This window comes from Lynx canadensis, chromosome A2, assembly GCF_007474595.2.
Source record: "Lynx canadensis isolate LIC74 chromosome A2, mLynCan4.pri.v2, whole genome shotgun sequence".
Classification (NCBI taxonomy): Eukaryota; Metazoa; Chordata; class Mammalia; order Carnivora; family Felidae; genus Lynx; species Lynx canadensis.
Genome location: NC_044304.2, coordinates 40317093 through 40336913, shown reverse-complemented (window position 1 = coordinate 40336913; position 19821 = coordinate 40317093). Strand labels below are relative to the sequence as shown.

The 19821-nt window shown below is 44.3% G+C and overlaps 1 protein-coding gene across 1 annotated transcript in view; it reads left to right on the top strand.

The window, feature by feature from the left end:
• Window positions 1-17125, top strand: part of PDZRN3 (PDZ domain containing ring finger 3) — a 241078-nt gene extending 223953 nt beyond the window's left edge. Inside the window, exons 6-10 of the mRNA XM_030307250.1 lie at window positions 9173-9271; window positions 10352-10414; window positions 12210-12311; window positions 13917-14033; window positions 14717-17125. Of these exons, the coding sequence (XP_030163110.1) occupies window positions 9173-9271; window positions 10352-10414; window positions 12210-12311; window positions 13917-14033; window positions 14717-16273 (1938 nt within the window). The 3' untranslated portion in view covers window positions 16274-17125. The remainder of the gene's footprint in view (window positions 1-9172; window positions 9272-10351; window positions 10415-12209; window positions 12312-13916; window positions 14034-14716) is intronic.
• Window positions 17126-19821: the final 2696 nt, after the last annotated feature.

Genomic DNA, 19821 nt, shown 5'->3' with positions numbered 1-19821 from the left:
AGTGAGGTTGATGAGTTGCTGAGCAGCAGACAAGTGGAAAACAGCTGTGTTCGTCCAGGTTTCCTTTACAGTTACCAAGGGTTTTTGTTCCAGAACAGAAGCTGAAGATCAAAGTGTGCAAATAATGTCTTCGCTGGTTGCCCCCCTATAGCCCAATGCAGAAAATGAGTGTATTTGGCACTAAAGTCATGACTGACTCCGGGACATTTCTTTTTGAAAATTTAAATGTCCTGCTAAATGCATACGGTCTAAACTGGAATGGCAGAAATTCTGACTCTATAAACTGCCGGGGTTCCTGCTTGTCATCAACTGTAGACCACAGCACTTGCCATCCACTGACTGCTACATGAAATGTAGCCTTGTGCCTTTCAAGGAAATTAAGGATTCTGCCTTTTATTTATACTTGGCTCATCTCCCCAACTTCAGGGCCGGTTCATGAAGCAGCCAGTGCCTCCCCTAGGACGCTAGCTCTTATGGTGTTAATACACAGTGTTCGCAAAGGTGGTTCCACATCACCTATGTTTGAGAACTGTCAGAGTGAACCACAGTGAACAGATTTTTGTCATAGAGGACTTGTCAGTCTTGAATACGTTAAAGAGCATGGTAAATGCCCTGGAGAGGGGGAGAAAATTCAATAGGCAGAATTATGCACACCTACTTCTCTTCCTCTAACAGTTTCTCTTTGGCCAGGTACCTGTTAACATTTCCTGGGTCTAGAATTCTCTGGAGCGGTGCTTTACAAGAAGAAGGGCTATTTAATAATCTTTATAGGACAACACTGCTTTTTGATGATCAATGTAATTGTGACAGAGGTCTTTAGAAAGCTATTAAATATCCCAGGAGCTAGATTTATGGAGCCCATTTGACCTTTGAACTACACAGGGATTAAGAGTGCTGACCTCCTACACAGTCTAAAATCCATGTCTACCTTTTCAATCTCCAAAAAACTTAACTATTAGCTTACCGTTGACCAGAAGCCTTCCCAGTAACATAAACAGTTGAATAACATGTATTTTGTGTGTTATATGTGTTGTATACTGTATTCTTGTAATTGGGTAAGTAGAGAAAAGAAAATAAGGGAGAGAAAATACATTTATTCCAGTACCTTATTGTAGTTATCGAAAACAGTCCACATGTAGGTGGACCCACACAGTTGAAACCCATGTTGTTCAAGAGTCAGCGGTATAGTGTAGACTTCGTAAGTCATGGGCACTTAGTTAAACTTGAGTTGACAGCAGTGAGTTCTTGAGTTCTATTTTAGTGTCTAACACTTTCGAGAGCCTGATGGAAGCTATGGTTTCTTCCTAGAAACATGCTCATGTCTAAAAGAGCCTGCAGATGGTTTCTGGAAGGTCATTGAGTTCCTACAGTATCTGTCCAATCTGGCCCATTCTGCCTTACAGTTTGTTACATCTGAATACCACCAGAATCATTGTTTACTTTCTATTTTGCTTTAACCTAACTCACTTAAACCAAGGTAAATTTATTCTAAAGGAAATGCTCTATAACTATTTCCAACAGAAAATCAGCATCACTGCCATAAATAGAAGGTGCTATACAATATAGACAGTGGACATAAGGCAGTGTTACCACATCCTAGTGTTAATTGGTGGTGCCTGGCAAGGACTGGGAGCCTGGGGCTGATTTGCCCCACTCCTTCTTTTTCTCTTTCTTAAGAGATTGGCTTGTGTTAAAGAACTGTTAAGACTAGCCAGACTGAGTCTGCCTTAGTAAACGAAGTAACTTTCTCAGTGTGAAGATATTCGAGCATCTTGCTTTTGGTAGACGCCACTCTAAAACCGTTCCCTAGAACCTTGTTATTCAAAATGTGTGATAGGAACAGCACAGAATCACCTGGGAGAAGGCAAGAAATGCAGAATCTTGGCCTTTAAAACTACCAAGTCAGAATCTGCATTTTAACAAGATGTCCGGGTGCCTCATTGCATGTTAAAGCTGGAGGAGGCCTGACGTCGAGGTGAAGAAGTCCAAGCTTTCGTGTGCTCTTGTCATGGGTCGAAGCAGTGAGGCTTTGGTTGCCCATTTCATCCACTCTCATGTAAAGATGTGCCTCCAAGACTCCAGTGCCATCTACGCTTCCCCGGGGCAGAGTGAAGTCCTATGGACTAGAAATGACTCCGCCCCCTGTAGACATGCAGCACTATGCTAAGACTTTCTTCTTTTCATGATTAAAAAGCAGAGGCCAGGGGCGCCTGGGTGGCGCAGTCGGTTAAACGTCCGACTTCAGCCAGGTCACGATCTCGCGGTCCGTGAGTTCGAGCCCCGCGTCAGGCTCTGGGCTGATGGCTCGGAGCCTGGAGCCTGTTTCCGATTCTGTGTCTCCCTCTGTCTCTGCCCCTCCCCCGTTCATGCTCTGTCTCTCTCTGTACCAAAAATAAATAAAAAAAAATAAAAAAAAAAAAGCAGAGGCCAACAATCCCAAGTATTTAAGAGATTAGTTGAATGTTTTAAGTTAGACCTTTGATGCCTTGAGACTTTGCTAAATCCATGATTATTTTCATTTCTACGTGCCTGCTTTCACTGATCATCTGTTACACTGAATACACTGGTGCCAGAAATGCCAAATCAGGAAGTCACCACCCTGCTTGCCCTTAAGGAGTTGAAGCCCCTTGTGGTTCATTAGCCATTAGGATTGTCAGATGTGAGCTTGGCGTCTCCTAAGAAAACCAATATATGGTCATGAGTCCATGCCAGGCAGGAAGGCTGCTCTCACATTTGGACTTTTGTCCTTACCAGCTTAGTTGTCACCAGGTGATTTCTCTTAATTAAGCACATCTCATAAAGTGAACCTGGTGGTTTTGGATGAAAGGTCTATTCTAAGTCCAGTGGGAAAGACTCCAGAGTCTTCCTGGAGCTTACTGTTGCATTTTCTCAGGAAGACAACGATGTCTGTACCTCCAGTACTGCCCTGTTTCAGAGGCTTTGGAAGGTAGTCTGGTCAGTTCCAGAATGTTAATAAACCAACCTCAGTGCCAAGAATTGGGTTTGCTAAAACAGACCCGGTTTTTAGGGAGACTGGCACATACCCGTCATCTCCTGCTTTTCAGAGATTTCTTAGAACAGCCAACAGTCTGTCTCTGCTACATTCCATCCCCTTGTATTCCCCCACTTTGGGGTGAGATTACAAAAAGAGTGTGTTTTGGGTTGGGGGTCCACTGTTAACACACCACTCAGCCTCTGCATCGAATGACATCAACGTTCCACACCTTTCGGAAGATAACTAGTTCCATGGATTATTATATAGGAGGAAACTACATGAGTGTATTGGGATAATACTGAAGCACACGCGTAGAGAAAAACAGATGTTCTGTCTTTTAAAGCACACAAAATGATCGTATTTAGGCAAGTGTCAATTCCCTGTTATTGTGAAACTGTGTAAAGCTAAAAGGATTATACCCAAGTATACCCAAGGGTTGAGCAGCCACATAATTACCCATAAATTTTCAGGTACTGAACACCTGTTCTAGATCTTCCTGTAGGCAATTAAGAAGGAAAATAGATGTCTGAAGAAGGTTTTTTCCTTAATCTATTGTTTTAATTTCCCAGTTGCTTCATCAGTAGCCGCCTCTCCAGGCTGTGAGGCTCCCCTCACCTATGTTGTGTTCTGATGATGTAATTTTGAGGTGAGAAAAGAGAAGAAAGCTAGTTTCAATGGGGAGACTAAAATGACCTCCAAACCTGGTTTCATTTGCATAATCTAAGTAGATCATTAGGGATTTGGAGTTGTCCTGAAGAAGATACAGGATGCCTCAGCGAATCTATACTTTTTTCTTTAGCCTTTAAGGGTTTCTCCGGGGAACCTTCCACAGTCAGCCCTGCCTTCCCTGAGTTGGCCTCCTCACCCTACCTCCTCACTTTACCATTCTTCAGACTACTATCTACACACCAAAACCTTCCACCCACTCTTCTCTTGGTCCAAATAGCACCTGCCTAGATCTTAGCATGGCCCAGTCTGGCACCGCCTTTTGTCCAAATGTCACCTCCAGGGAGGCTTCCCGAGCACTCTGTCTAAAGCATCCCTGCCCCATTAGTGCCATCTCTTACTTATTGTCTGGCTCCTCCACTAGAATACAAGTCCCATGAGAGCTGGGCTCTTGTCCACATGGTTCGCACCTACACTCCTCATGCCTGGATAGCGCTTGGCACATAGTAGGTACCTTGTGAACATCTGTTGAGTGAAGGAATAAATGCCTTGTTACCGTATCTCAAATGAAGGTTTTTGAAGGGAAGTGCAGCCTGTTTAGAGACACCTCTGTGTTGCATTTAGCCCTATGCAGACACAGAAAGGGTTGAGATAATTTAAAGAAATATGCACAGCAGTTCTGAACCGATAAGGTAGAGTTATGCTTCAGTGACTCGTCTTCCCAGAGTGGGATAAGCCATTGAAATTAGTCTTTAGGATCCCCTCTGATTAAAGTGGCTGACGTTGAAACAGAAAGCTTGAATCACCCAGGTGGAATGGCCCCATTAATTCTCTTAATTGGGCTATCGTTTCAATTTCATCTGAAATGTCAGGCTTAGCAGTTCATTTTTATCCAACAGTCCATCTAGACCAGTAAGCAACAGGACACCGGTGGTGGGGGAGCTGTAATCCAGATAATGCTAATACATTATTCATACCAGTTTGATTAATGGTCTTCTTTGAAATCTTATCTCCATCATCACAGACAGATATGTATTGATAACCTCTAAGCTTTCAGTGATGTGCTCAGTTGCGTAAGACTCTGCCTTTAGCTTGGAGTCAGAATGCAATGTTGAGAATTTAAAACCACCCAGTGAGCTTGGAGAACTGTCTGCTAAGCCCCCGAACACCATATCTGGTTATGAAATTGTAGAATAGCTGAGAAGTTTCAGAGAAGTGAAGTGACTTTCCCAGGACAGCCTAGCTTGTGAGTGGCAGAGCCAGTATTGATTTTCATTTGGATTTTTTTCTGCCTTGCAATCTCAAGCTCTTTCATTGAATTTTGAGCACCTACTGTGCACAGTGTATTTGGCTAGATCCTTTTTTACTGCACACGTTATTACACAGCTCCTGTCGCCTTACTATAATCTTCTTTAGGAGCAACCAAGATAAAACTCAGATTTAGAGAGAGTCAAGATGGTAGTAGTAGCAGTTCTTACTTACTATGTTGTTTTTCTAGAGCTTCTGAAAACCTTTTATGGTTCGCTCTTTGCTTAGCTATTAGCAACCAGGCTCTTTTTTAGGATGTTGAATCACTCCTTGGAAATTGAGTGACCATAGCTAAGTTACACCATATGCCTTCTTAATGAAAATTTCCTGGCTTTTGTTTAGAGCTCCTCAGAAGATCCACCTAACACAAGGAAACATTATAGCCCAAGCCATCCTAGGTAATATCAATGTCAAGTACATACCTGGAGTAAACTCCAGAATACCCCTTCCTTTATTATTGCTTGAAATGTAATATCAACATTATTCATCCGGTACCACTCATCCTTTTTAAAACCAGATGATTTCTAAGACAGAAAGCTGTTCCCAAAGGACTAGCCTTAAACTAGAATTACCCTCCCATTCTTGAATCTCTTTTAGAAAGCAAGTCCTAAAGTTTGCTTCACAGCCAAGTGGAATTGGGGCTGGAAGACAAAGCTTTAACATTCTCAAGGCAAGTGTTTCAGATTAGCGCTGGCTTCTGTGCTCTGCCCTGTCACATGGTGTGGGTGTCATGCTAGAACCAGCTTCGTATCCATGTCAAGGATGGAATTTGGCTTTTGTGATATTTAAGTCAAATCTGGCCAAAGTGAAAATGTGACTGTCACCCTGATAGTCTGCCCTGGGAGGATTTGCAATGGGATTTAAAGGCTAAATGCAATGTCGGCTAAATCTTTCTGCTGTAGGAAGGGAGCACTGCATTCTCAGTGCATCACTACCTAGGAGTAGATCGGGCAATGAGAACCTCTTGTCTCCCTTGCAAAACAGTGGGAATGTTTGACCATCATGTATTGTGTGTAATTTCCAACAGTGTTTATTGGAAAACTTTTATTAACCGGCTAATCACATGTGGGGTTAATGACAGAATATAAAATGTGTTCAAGGAGAGTATAATGTAGTATCTTTGATTCACTTATCAGGGATTCAGGAATATTGTTTTAAAGCAACTAACACTTGAGGATGTATTCCTTTCCAGTCTGACATTTTGTTGCAAGAAAGTTTTCTCCCTGGTTATCAAAGATTTGTTGAAAGGAACTGGCAGATTCAGAAGGGAAACAGTCCCCCTACCAATAGCAACATCAACTAATGTCCACATTTATAGTTCCGTTGTTTTCCAAATAATCTGTCAGTCAAAACACTAACTGAAAAAACATAGTAGAAATTATTTTCATGTTAGGTTTTTATCGAAACCATTTACTTAGCCCTTAAGATAGCTGACTACATGTTGGGAACTAGGCCGAATAAAGGTAATCATTTTTTACATAGCAGACCTTCAGCTATCACATTCCTTATGAGTCTTCCTTCTTCATTTGAATAACCGTAGTACATTACACTGTTCTTTTCTAAAACATGATTTCCAGACTTTTCACTTTCCTGGGTTCTCAAAATGGAGTCCTCACAGAGCTGTGCTTCTCAGACTGTCTACAATGAAAAACGATGATGACCAGGTGGACCAGTTGGTTTAATTTTCAGTGTGTTACCAATATGTGGTTGTACCATGTGAGACCATATAGCTCACCCCATATACAGCTTGCCACTTGAGTCCACAGTACCTGAACCGATAGACAATTTGGCCAATGAGACAAGCCTGCAAATCTTGTTCTTGGATATTATGACAATGTCCAAATGCTGTAATAGTTTCTAAACACTTCCCTCAATGCCTGCACTGACTTCCTCACAACCACACTTGGAAGCACATGTGAACTCTGATATCTTTTATGCTTATTCACCTTGGTGGCTCAATTATTTGGAAAAAGCTACAACTCATATTACTGTTTTCAATTCTGTTAAAAGGAATATCACAACATTTATTGGCTCATTTTTCTTCCTATAACCTTTCCATCTCTCTCTCTCTGGTTTGGTTGCACATGGACCTATTCCAAAACCATCTGGCTTCCACCATGATACATAGCACAGGGCTCTGTGGTAGTAGCATTTGGCTACAGTTGTGCATTTGGACCCAAACAAATCATCAGGAAATTCCGCTGATTTGCACTAACCTTGGGAAGGGCTAAAACAGAGAGAGTCTTTGCTCTTACCCAGACCCAAATGAAGAGTAACCTGAGACAGATGTGGGCATGTGTTTGAAACATAAGAGGAGGATGTGTGACTAACAATATATTTGAGGTATGCAGTTTGGTTACTCCAAAGTATTTGGAAAGAATTGGCCCTTGTAGTTAAATAGTGACCCTTAAACTCACACTTCCCCATTACTGTGCTTAAGTCCAGTTCTCAAAACATGAGAAATTCCCATCCAATTCAAGTATCAGAAATTAATGGGATTTCATTTAATGAAAATTTGCCATATTGCTAAAGCTATAATTAGAAGTCTAACATGTCAGTGTTCAGGAAATAAAGCCATCTTATTGGGGGGGGGGGGGGGGCAGATGTACCCACTCTGCTATAAGCAATTTCTGGGACCTGAGGCACATAAACACCCCTGCAGTAATTATTATACTCCCATTTCCTATTGGGTTTCTGTAGGCCAGGCATTGTGCTAAGAGCTCTGCATGCCTTAACCTCAATGAGTCTTGACCCTGCCTAAGGCAGCAGGGTGGCAATTCCTAGTGACACTTAGATACAGCAACAAGTACATGACAAAGATACTAGAAGGAGGTGGATTTGGGATCTGAACACAGGTCAGCCTGTCTTCACAGCCTCAATTCTTTACCACCACATTATACTCCCATCTGTCAGCCAGAAATTCTGCAGAAACTAGTCAGATTGGGACAGTCGTCACTTAAAACTTTTTCACTGGTTCCCACGATGCTGAGATAAGATCAGAGCTCTTCACGCTGGCCTATGGGGTCCCACCTAATCTGTCCTCATACCTGGCCATGCTTGGCCTGCCTCTCTCTCCCTTGCACACAGGGCTTTGGCATTATTGGCCCAGGACATTTGTACCTGCTATTCTTCAGCCTTGAAAATGTCCATGGTGTTGGGTACCCTGCCTTTCACAAGGGAGGGTTCAGGAAGTATCTGTTGTATAACTGCTTTGAGCTTTCCCACAAAAACAACTGCATCCTTACCCTCCAGGAAGAGTAGAGAGAGGAAGTGGTCCCCAGAGACCGTGGCTTCGAAGTCCCATTCTCTCTGAGTGCCTTCACCCTCCTGGTTGGCAAGCAGTCAACAGTAAAAACCAGGCCAAGAGACCTGGTGGAGACCTTATCAGGCAGTCCTTCAAACAGGCCTGTGGCTTACTGCTGCAGAATGTCATCGGGGTAGTTGGCAGTGTGGGAGAGAAGGCAATGAGGCCTATTAATACTTGCAGAAAACCCAGAACTTCGTCCCAAGGCTCCAACAATTTTCAAAGTTCTGACTTCATTCTGAAGCGCAGACTAACTGGCATATACAGGGACGTTCCCAGTGCTCATGTGTCTCACATTTGGGCTCACTTTGCTTTTATCTTATTTAATTTGCGGTAATAGCGGCTGAAACTAATTTCTCGACTGTAAATATCACAGCTGTTGTGGAAAGCATTAATTGCGTGCTATCACGTTACCCTCCTTTCTTGGATCAATTTATGTGTAATCTGTTTGCAAGTTCTATTACTGTGAATGTTAAGGGAATGCAACGTGAAATAATCTAACCGAACACATTGGAAACATTTGTACTGAAATGGCTGGATGGTTTGGGCCTTTGGAAATATTCTCGTTTGTGGCAGACATTGAAAAAATGCTTTTTAAAAGCCCTACCCCAGAAGTCTTGACACTGAGTGAAATATAGGTAATTTTTCTTTTGGGGGATCAATAAAATAACTATTTTCAAAATGACTTTATATTGACTGAAAGGTCAGAAATGCCGTGGGCATTGATCCTGTGTCCATAATCACTTTTTGTTTAGTAAGTTAACCGCTCTACACACTCAAATACAAAGAAATCCAGTTCATCATTGAAACAAAATATTTTTTAAGCCTTTGACCCTTCCCAGTCCCCCCCCCCCGCCCCGCCTTCTGAGGCTCACTAGAAATGCCCTTTCTTTGTCTAGGAAGTGGACCTCTACAGAATGAACAGCCAGGACAAGCTGGGCCTCACAGTGTGCTACCGGACAGATGATGAAGAGGACATTGGGATTTATATAAGTGAGGTATGAAGGCTGAGTATTTCTAACTATCGTCTCAAGACCAGAGGAGGGTTTTTTTTTTTTTTTTTTCTATTATATATTTCCCAGCCTTACCTCTGGCTCATTGAGAAGTCTTTGGAAAGACACAAATGTCTTTGTCCCCTTCATCACACAGTCCTTGGAGTTATGTCTTTACATGGAAGTTCAAATGTCAGCACATAAGGCAAAATTACCCTGGAGAAGCCTGCAAATCGGCCATAAAACGGAGCCGTTTACATGGTTTTGTGTGTTCAGCCCCAGGGGAAGAAGAGCAGATTCACATTTCCCTTCTCGTGTTCATTGAATGGGATGGTGGATGGAATCATTTACACTTTTTAAAGTATTTCTTTATCTCTTACTCTTTTTTTTTTCCTTTTGGTTGAATGTGTATATAGTTGATTTCATGTAAGTTAAATGCATCTTCAAAGTACATAGATGGAAGCTATTTTGATCTTATTAGAGAAGACAATGCAAAGCCACTGCTGTCAGTATGGATCCCTTCCCATATACTCCCATGTCTGCAAGCACAGACACTCAACTGTGTGAGGAAACAAAACCTCTCTCTGTGGGAAGAACAAAGTGTTATGTTTGCTAGGCTTAATAATTATTCCTTTGGATGTACTATGTTCACCAAGCTTAAGAAGGTCCTCTATGACTGAATTTGGAGGGATTTTTCCCATACTTAATCCTGTCTGTCTCAATTATATTTTGTTTTTAAAGTTGTCTTCCAAAATTGAAGCATTTAGTACAATAATCAAGGCAATGGCTGATGATGAACAACATAGTGAAGGGTACCCTTGAACCTGTTCTGCATCACACTGTGGTTTTCATTTCTGTGAATGCAACACAAGTCAGCTGTGCCTCTCCATCCCTTAAGTCCCCAGGGTCTGCACACGCTGCCATGTAACAGGGATGCTATGCAAGCATCCGAGAGCACGCCCAGGAAAGGACTTGGAAACAGAGCGATCCATGCTGGTGTCTCCTTGCATGACACTAAGTCTTGTTTATTTCTATACGTGTCTTAGTTCTCCATTCTGTGCTGACATATTCATTGTGTTGTTTCAGATCGACCCTAACAGTATCGCGGCCAAGGATGGGCGCATCCGAGAAGGAGATCGCATTATCCAGGTACGTCAGCTTCCAGCCAGCAGCTTCATCCCCTGCCTGACAGTGGAGAGCACATTTTATGGGTTAAGTCAATAGCTTTAGGGCTGAAGAGGTTAAAGAACCAGGATTGCCAAATCAGATGTGGTATATAGTGAGGCCAGACAAGTTAAATGAATGAGTGAATCACAAGCCCCAGAAAGTAAGATGCGCCAGGGAGTGTGGAGGCCTAGGACAAACGAGAGAGTGCCCCAGCACCTTACAGAAGGCGAACCTCATTTCCTTTCATTCTCTTTGGTCAAAGACCACCCAGCAGGGGCCCAGGTCAAGCCAGTAATTTTGGCCACTTGTGAGCCAAAATAATTCTTGTTTTAAAATTTTTTTTGATGTTTTTTATTTTTGAGAGAGGGAGACACAGAATCTGAAGCAGGCTCCAGGCTGTGAGCTGTCAGCACAGAGCCCAACGTGGGGCTCGAACCCACGAACAGTGAGATCATGACCTGAGCCGAAGTCCCATGTTTAACTGACTGAGCCACCCAGGCGCCTCCTCCCTTTTATTAAAATTTAATTTTGGAGCACATGTGTCAAGGTTGGTCTTGCCCCGAAAATAGAAACATCTTGGGAAAATTTAGTAAAATAGATGGAGAAGCATTTTAAATTTCATGAGTTGAATGCCACCATACCATAGAATGGCTTCTATGGGTAGTTTCTTCACCAGGACCCCACATGCTCTTTGGACTCAAAATGAGACTGGCTTGTTTCAACAGCAGTCTGTTTTAATCTCACAGAAATTGAGATTCTTTGCCACGGGGCTTAGCGTCTGCCTCTTCTCAGTCACACCGTCTCATTTCTAACCCACCATGTTTATATCTGCCATTACACCCCTCACCACGAGTAATTTTTATTTTCTTCTTCCACTGCTTATTCTACATTTCCTCAGACTTCATCCCAAACCTCAGCTGCTTAAGAACCCTTTCCTGGTAGAGTCACCCAGACCTTGATTCCTAAATGTGCTGATGCACCTGCAGTCCTGTGTTTGGGGATGCTGTAGCTTTCCATTAGCCTTCACTACGGGGCATGGAACTACTGGGTTCCGGACATGGCCCTGCCTGTCTCCACTGGTAACTGGGTTCAATCACCCCAAGTCACCCCTTTGCTGCCTCCTGGTTCCCTGGCATAAGGAGTTGAGTGGCAGGCTCACCTTCCTGTTCAGTGGGACTATCCCTGTGCCCCCTGGAGGAATCCTCTGCCTTGGGACTGACACCTCCGTACCAGGTGTGAGAGAGTCCCCCTGACTAGACTTTCCGTCCCACCTAAAAAAGGTTCAAGTACCAAACGGGCACCCAAAACACCACATGTAATGCCATTTCCTTATGTGCCTTCCCCTTCCATAATGGTCACATCACACCTGCTGCTGCTTTTTCTCCCATATTCTCTGAAAAGCTCTGTAATAATGAGTGTCTGTAATAATGCCCTTTCGGTTCCTGCCTGAGTATTCTGTCTGATGAAATTGCTCAGCTGTTCCCTCTTCACAACATGGTGATTTTTCTCAGTCTGCCTTCTGGAGTCTCAGTGACTTCTGTTCACGGAGCTTCCACATTAGTAGCCTTGTACACCTGTCACAGTGACAGACTAGTCTGAGCAGGGCCTTTCCTTCTGAAAATGAGCATCCTTTTCAAGCTCTGTGGAAGTTCTGTGCTCCAGCTGTGACTGGGTGACACGGCCGCCTGGAACAGTATGGAATGATTTTGGGTGAACTAATTATGCTGTTGTCCACCCCTCCGATGCCTCATCATTTTTTTTCTTTTTTTTTTAAAAGATTAATGGGATAGAGGTGCAGAACCGTGAAGAGGCTGTGGCTCTTCTAACCAGTGAAGAAAACAAGAACTTTTCTTTGCTGATTGCAAGGCCTGAACTCCAGGTGAGTCAACTTGCTGCCAATGAAGCAGGGTCTGTATTTCTTAAATTTATTTTTTTTATTTGGATCTCCTTCATTTTATTAAATCTTTAATATACAAAGTTGAAGTCCGTGGCATACTGAGCATTTGGGTTTCTTTTTTTTTTTTTTAATATGCAATTTATTGTCCAATTGGTTTCCATACAACACTTTATTTTTGAGACATAGAGCATGAGCAGGGGAGGGGCAGAGAGAGGGAGACACAGAACCCCAAGCAGGCTCCAGGCTCCGAGCCGTCAGCACAGAGCCCTACGTGGAGCTCAAACTCACAGACTGTGAAATCATCACCTGAGCTGACCCGCAATCAACTGAGCCACCGAGGCGCCCCGGGTCTGTGTTTCTAAAACCAAAAACCCAAGTCTGTTGGCCCTATGGACCACTGCCCAAGCATTGAGTTTGAATTTGAAGGCACTATGTACCCTGAAATAGCAGTCTCATTTGATGTGACCTAAAATCCACTGTGTAAGGAGACCCCTGACATGCAGCCTGGCATTTATACTACAGGCCCAGCAGGCTCATTAGCATGGGAATGGGAATGAAGGAGAAAAGAAAGAAATATAATGGAATGGAAAACATAGCCGGGGTCATAACCATCAAGATGTTTGAGTTTCTAAAGTTTGACAAATGTTTCAGCCTAGATCCACTGTTGTGGACCTCAATTCTAACCCAAGAGTGGAGGGAACCTACCACATGATGGCTGTGGTCAGTAACACTGCATAGCTACTACAACTTGGCTGAGAGTTTGGATAGTCTCATCACACGAAAAAAGTAGCTGTGTGAGGAAATGCTATGTTATTAGGTGGACTGTAGGAATCATTCCACTACATTTATGTATATTAAATCACGATGTACATCTTACACATAAAATGCAATTTTTATTTTATAAAACTAAAGAACCATTCTTGTTTTCTTTCTTTTTCTCAAAAGGCCAAATAATAAATATGTTTGGCTTTGGGGGCCATATAGTCTCCAGTGCAATTGCTAGACTCTGCCACTGGAGCACAGAAGTGGCCACAAACAGCAGGCCACATTCAGCCCAGGGGCTGTAAGATCTCAGCTCCCTGAAGAGTCTGTGCTAGGAAGATCCTGGCCTAATAACGAGTGATGAGCCTTGCCCCAGGCAGCTAGTTTTAGCACACCTATTTTCTGTGTCAAAAAGAACTCTTCCCACACCACAACTAGACACTCTTCAGGGCCTGCTGACCTTGTGTGTAGGCCAGGAGACAGGGCTGGCCCGACCTGACCCCCGAACACAGGGGGCCTGCTCCACTGACGGTAGCTGCTAGGGATGCAAGGGTGTCACCCTGCAAAAATAAAACCATGGACACCAGAGACTTGGCCAGACATGGTGTAGGGTGGAGGGTCTCTTTCACGTGAAAGAGGCCAGTTTTCTGATGGATAGCAAACCAACAGGCACATTGCACTTTGATGACTCCTGCAAGAGGGAGCCCAAGAGGGAGCCTTCTCCCCTTCTCCCAGGGTAATATCCTTGCTTTTAAAAAGTAAGTAAAATGAAAACAAAAGGGATCTTTTATGAGGCCTGTGGTGGCTGTTGCTTCTTCTCTGCAGCTGGACGAGGGCTGGATGGACGATGACAGAAACGACTTTCTGGACCACCTGCACATGGACATGCTTGAGGAGCAACACCAGCAGGCCATGCAGTTCACCGCCAGCATGCTGCAGCAGGTAAGGCCACGGCCCCTCACCCCTCTGAGCGATGGCAAAATGTGCACCCTCCATCTCCCTCATGATGTGAAAGACCATCAGAAACCCACCGGCCCGGAAGGCAGCAAGAAAATGAAGTGCTTTTCTGTTTGCACACCAACAAAATGCAAGCTGATACTCTCACCGGCCAAGGGAGTGCAGCTTGGCTTTTAAAGCTGAGCAGTAATGGGAGGTACAGCTGACTTGCTGGCTGTTGGGAAAACACATGGGCCAGCTCTAAAGCAGGTCAGAAAACATGAAGTCATGTTTTCAAAAGTAGAGCAATTCCCTGGGTGTTGCCTGAGCTGCTTAGATTGTTTTAGCCCCCTTCGTGGTCAGAGTCCTGATAAAGTACTAATTGAGTAATAAGGCCCTGTAGGCTTCCTGCTCTCCATGCACTGGGACCTTGAATGGCTAGGATCATTCACTGAGGTAAAGTGATTCTTCCCCTCCACTTAGACAGGAAAAGTGAGGATGAGAAGTGTAGCAGTTTAGCACCGGTCGATCTGGCCAGATCGTTGAACTAGTACTGATCCCATACGCTGCCCCTGAGCCTTAGAAATGCAGAGCCTGCCCTGTCCTGAAACCCTTGCCCTACAGGAAAGGTGGAACCTGGTAACCACGGGCGGGGCCTCCCTCATTTTGGCCGTTTGTTCTTGTTCCAGAAGAAGCATGAGGAAGACGGGGGAACCACAGACACCGCCACCATCCTGTCCAACCAGCACGAGAAGGACAGCGGCGTGGGACGGACAGACGAGAGCACACGCAACGACGAGAGCTCGGAGCAGGAGAACAACGTCGACGATGCCACCGCGTCATCCACCCCGCTGGCCGGACAGAGGAAGCTCACCTGCAGCCAGGACACCCTGGGCAGCGGCGACCTGCCGTTTAGCAATGAGTCCTTCCTGTCTGCCGACTGCGCCGACGCCGACTACCTGGGCATCCCCGTGGACGAGTGCGAGCGCTTCCGGGAGCTCCTGGAGCTCAAGTGCCAGGCCAAGAACAGCAACCCCTACAGCCTGTACTACGCCAGTAGCCCCCTGGACGCCAGCAAGAGCGACCCCGAGAGCGTGGACAAAGAGCTGGAGCTGCTGAACGAGGAGCTGCGCAGCATCGAGCTGGAATGCCTGAGCATCGTGCGCGCGCACAAGATGCAGCAGCTCCGGGAGCAGTATCGCGAGTCCTGGATGCTGCACAACAGCGGCTTCCGCAACTACAACACCAGCATCGACGTCCGCAGGCACGAGCTGTCGGACATCACCGAGCTCCCGGAGAAATCCGACAAAGACAGCTCGAGCGCCTACAACACGGGGGAGAGCTGCCGGAGCACCCCGCTCACCTTGGAAATGTCCCCCGACAACTCCTTGAGGAGAGTGGCAGAGGGCAGCAGAGAGGGGGCCGTGGGGACCACAGAAGCTTACGGGCCATCCCCAAAGAACCTGCTGGCCATCACCGAAGATCCCGAGGTGGGCAGCGCCAGCTACAGCCCCCCTCCTCCTCAAGAGCTGGGGACCAGCCAGGCCCCCGACAGCAGGGAGCGGAGGCCCAGCGACGACAGCGGGAGTCCCAGCCCCGGCCCGAAGCTGGCCGGCTCGTACCTGTCCCCCTTCCCCCACTCGCCCTACAAACACGCCCACATCCCGGCGCACGCGCAGCACTACCAGAGCTACATGCAGCTGATCCAGCAGAAGTCGGCCGTGGAGTACGCGCAGAGCCAGATGAGCCTGGTGAGCATGTGCAAGGACCTGAACTCGGCCGGCCAGGCGGAAGCCAGGATGGAGTGGAAAGTGAAGGTCCGCAGCGACGGCACGCGCTACATCACCAAGCGGCCGGTGCGGGACCGCCTGCTGCGGGAGCGCGCTCTCAAGATCCGCGAGGAGCGCAGCGGCATGACCACCGACGACGACGCGGTGAGCGAGCTCAAGCTGGGGCGCTACTGGAGCAAAGAGGAGAGGAAGCAGCACGTGGTGAAGGCCAAGGAGCAGAGGCGCAGGCGCGAGTTCATGATGCAGAGCAGGCTGGATTGCCTGAAGGAGCAGCAAGCGGCCGACGACAGGAAGGAGATGAACATCCTTGAACTGAGCCACAAAAAGATGATGAAGAAGAGGAATAAAAAGATATTTGATAATTGGATGACAATCCAGGAACTCTTAACCCACGGCACAAAATCACCAGATGGCACGAGAGTATACAATTCCTTCTTATCCGTGACTACTGTATAATTTTCACTTCTGCGTCGTGTACATAAAAGAGAACGCTACCGTTGGGGTAGAAATTCCTGCCTCGTTCAATGCGGCAAGTTTTTGTATATAAGATAAATACGGTCATCCTGTTTATAGTCCAGATTGGCCAGCTCTGCAACTAGCTCTATTTTAAGTGGAGAAAAACCACCCTTAACAAAGGCAATATTAACAAACAGAGCTTTTTTCAAATAGCAATTGTACTTTTTTACTTCCTACCTTTTACATAAAGTGTTTAAATTTCAAAAAGATCTTTTTATTAAGCATACTTTCACAGAATAATTTGTTTAAAACTATATTCATATAAAAAAGTTAAACACGCTTTTTTTTTTCCTGCCGAAAACACAGATACAACTGCCAGTGTGTATTTTTAATGGAACTCTATTTTATAATGTTACTTTGTTGGATGTGTTTCATATGAGTGACCATTAATATATAATTTAGGTCAAGGCTTCAACTCAACACTACCAAACTGTGTGGTTAATGATTTAATATACATAACCAAACCAGCAGTGTTTAGAGTTGGGATACACATTTAAACATTTTTCTGGTTAAAGTTCCCAAGAGTGTGTAAAGGTTTTAACAGAAAGCAAAATATCATGCAGCTTTATGGAAGTTTAAAGCATGTTTGCAAATATTGCAGCCCAATGGAAGAATTTGCATGTACAGGAAAGTTGTGGATGGAGATGGTTTGTGGAATTTTAAGTGCTCATTGTAGTAAACCTTTGCTTTGTAGATTTGAAGGGACAGAGTTTTACAAGCAAGCTCATGAAATCATGATTAGTTAAACATTAAGTAAAATGAAGTTAAAATAAATTATTATTTTCTATTTGACATGTTTTGAAGTGATTCCTCATTTTTTTTTTGCAGTGGTGCTGATAAAATAAAAGCCTTTTTCAGTGTTTATTTTTTACTTCCATTACATTATCTACTTCCTTGCGAATATATAAGTCAGATTATCCAATACCTGCATTCTGCCCAAAACCCAAAGACAGACGTGAAACAAATGTCTCTATCAGTGAAGAAAGAATAAGGCATCAAACTCACCATTTAATCCTCCATTTTGACTCCTGTCTTGCAGAAAGCCTCAACCTGGCCCATTTATCCTGTAGACAAGAATAAGTAGGAGCAAGTTTATCAATCAGGGTCATGTTTACAACGAAATCTCTTTGGTCTATTGCAACCATTACTGCCTGCCAGTAAAACACCTCTGGGTGGCTAGCCCCAACTTTCCATTTCTGCAAATTATCTGGTATTGCCACAGAATAACAGAAGTCACCAAAATGAGTGGGTTTCAAAACTGGTATGTTTTAAAATCCCAACAACCCCCAGGGTCTTAAATAATGAATTTGCTACAAATTGTTCCCTGGCTCTGGTGTTGACACCAATTGCAGCTATAATACCTACTGAAAAAAATCAAGATAGGATTTGGAAGGGTGTCATTTTCATTTGCGATGATGTCTGACATCTGGTTTACTCCCTGATCTGGCCAAAAATGTGATTGAAATGACCAGGTGTGTAGACATCTCATCTATTCCTCCCCTGTCCCCTACTTCAACCAAAATGCCGCCTTTGAGGCTAAAATCTTGAGAATAACTAGGAGTCAGTCACACTGGGCAACAGAACAATGTCGTGAAGGTAAGACACTGAATTACTTAAGATGTCTGTTCATTGTCTCTTCCAGATTAGGCGCTGCAAAGATAATTACATCTGCTACAATAATCAACCCTCCAAAGAGAAGTTTTTACAAAAGGGTGGACTATTCGGGGCATGGTTTTCCTTTATTCTCCCAAGTTCACCAGCCAACAGAACCAGACCCTCAGCTCCCAGAAGATGCGCATCTATAGTACTCTCTTATTTCACAACCTTTCTTCCTAGTTCATGTTTCACAGACCATAAACACTGCTGTAAGACACATGGAAGTATGCAGATTTCTGAGGGGAAATAGCTTTCCTCCCCTTGTCTGTTCTCCCTCAAGGTCAGAAGCACATATATGGCCACAACAACCAAGAGCTCCAGTCCAATCATGTGACACAAAAGTAGAGAAGTTTCTCACCAGAGCTTCCCACATGCCTCCAGATTTAGGAGTCAGCCAGTGCCACTTAAAAACAAGTCCAATTCTAGATCCTTCCATTACAACTTACTTCTAAAATCATTCTATCATATAGGGGTGCCTGGGTGGCTCAGTAGGTTAAGCGTCTGATTTCAGCTCAGGTCAGGATCTCATAGTTCATGGGTTCAAGCCCCGCCTCGGGCTCTGTGCTGATAGCTTGGAGCCTGGAGCCTGCTTTGAATTCTGTGTCTCCCTCTCTTTGTGTTCCTCCCCCACTTGCTCTCTCTCTCTCTCTCTCCCAAAAATAAAGATTAAATTAAAAAAAAAAAATCATTCCATCATATAAATACATTTGGTCACAATTTGCAATGTGACAGGTTTCCAAATCTAATTGAGCAAATCCACTCCAAAAAGAAATTCAAAGACAAATCAGAAATAATTTTATCCATGAGCAAGAGGCTCGAGGAGAAAAATGGGGCTCATTTAATAAACAAATGGGAATTTGAATTTAGAACCAACCACCTATTCCCACAGCTGTTAGTGCCATGGCGACACGAGAGGTAGATATATACAGTTAATTCAGATGCATTCAACTCTGTGCCCTCAACCAAAAAATAAACACATTTTACCAGTGGATACCCTGGAGTGAGCATAAGCCAGGAGACATGAATCTGCCATTTCTTCAGTGAATTTGAGCTCCCAAGTGCCTTGTGGTACTGGCATTTCCCAGCCTGTGGTTGAGTTGAGGGATTTTCCTGGGTAATAGTGACAAGAGACAATTTAGAACTTCTGTTCTCACTGGTGTCAAAGCCTAGCTCCTGTGTCAACAGAAGTTCCTCTGGAACCAACAGACTTTTCTATTGCCCCAGCTGCTGATATTTTATTTCCCTGATTTCCTTGGCCAATGTAAGAATCTAACAGAAGCTATGGATTCTCTACACAGAAAAATAGACCTATAATAAGTAACATTGAGGGGTGCCTAGGTGGCTCAGTCAATTAGGCATCTGACCTCAGCTCAGGTCATAATCTCATGGTCAGTGAGTTCAAGCCCCTCATCAGGCACTGTGCTGACAGCTCAGAGCCTGGAGCCTGGTTCAGATTCTGTGTCTCCCTCTCTCTGCCCCTCTCCCACTCACACTCTATCTCTCTCAAAAATGAATAAATGTTAAAAAAAATTTTTTTTAATAAATAACACTGATGAGTTGTGAATAATTTTAAAGGACTTATGTGCCCCCTAAAGTCCATTCATGGGCCTCAAGATCTAAAAACCTAAACATTAGACCAACTAAACCAGACAATTCTATGGATTTCTTTTTCAAGCTGTTTTTAGTTGCACCTGATAGCACTGTTTGATTTGGATGACCACTTTTGATGTCAAGGAATGCATTTTTTCCCCATTAGAACCATACTGCCTATGGCAATTAAAACTCAAGAAACCACTAGCAACTATAACAGTCATTGTGCTCATGGTTATTCC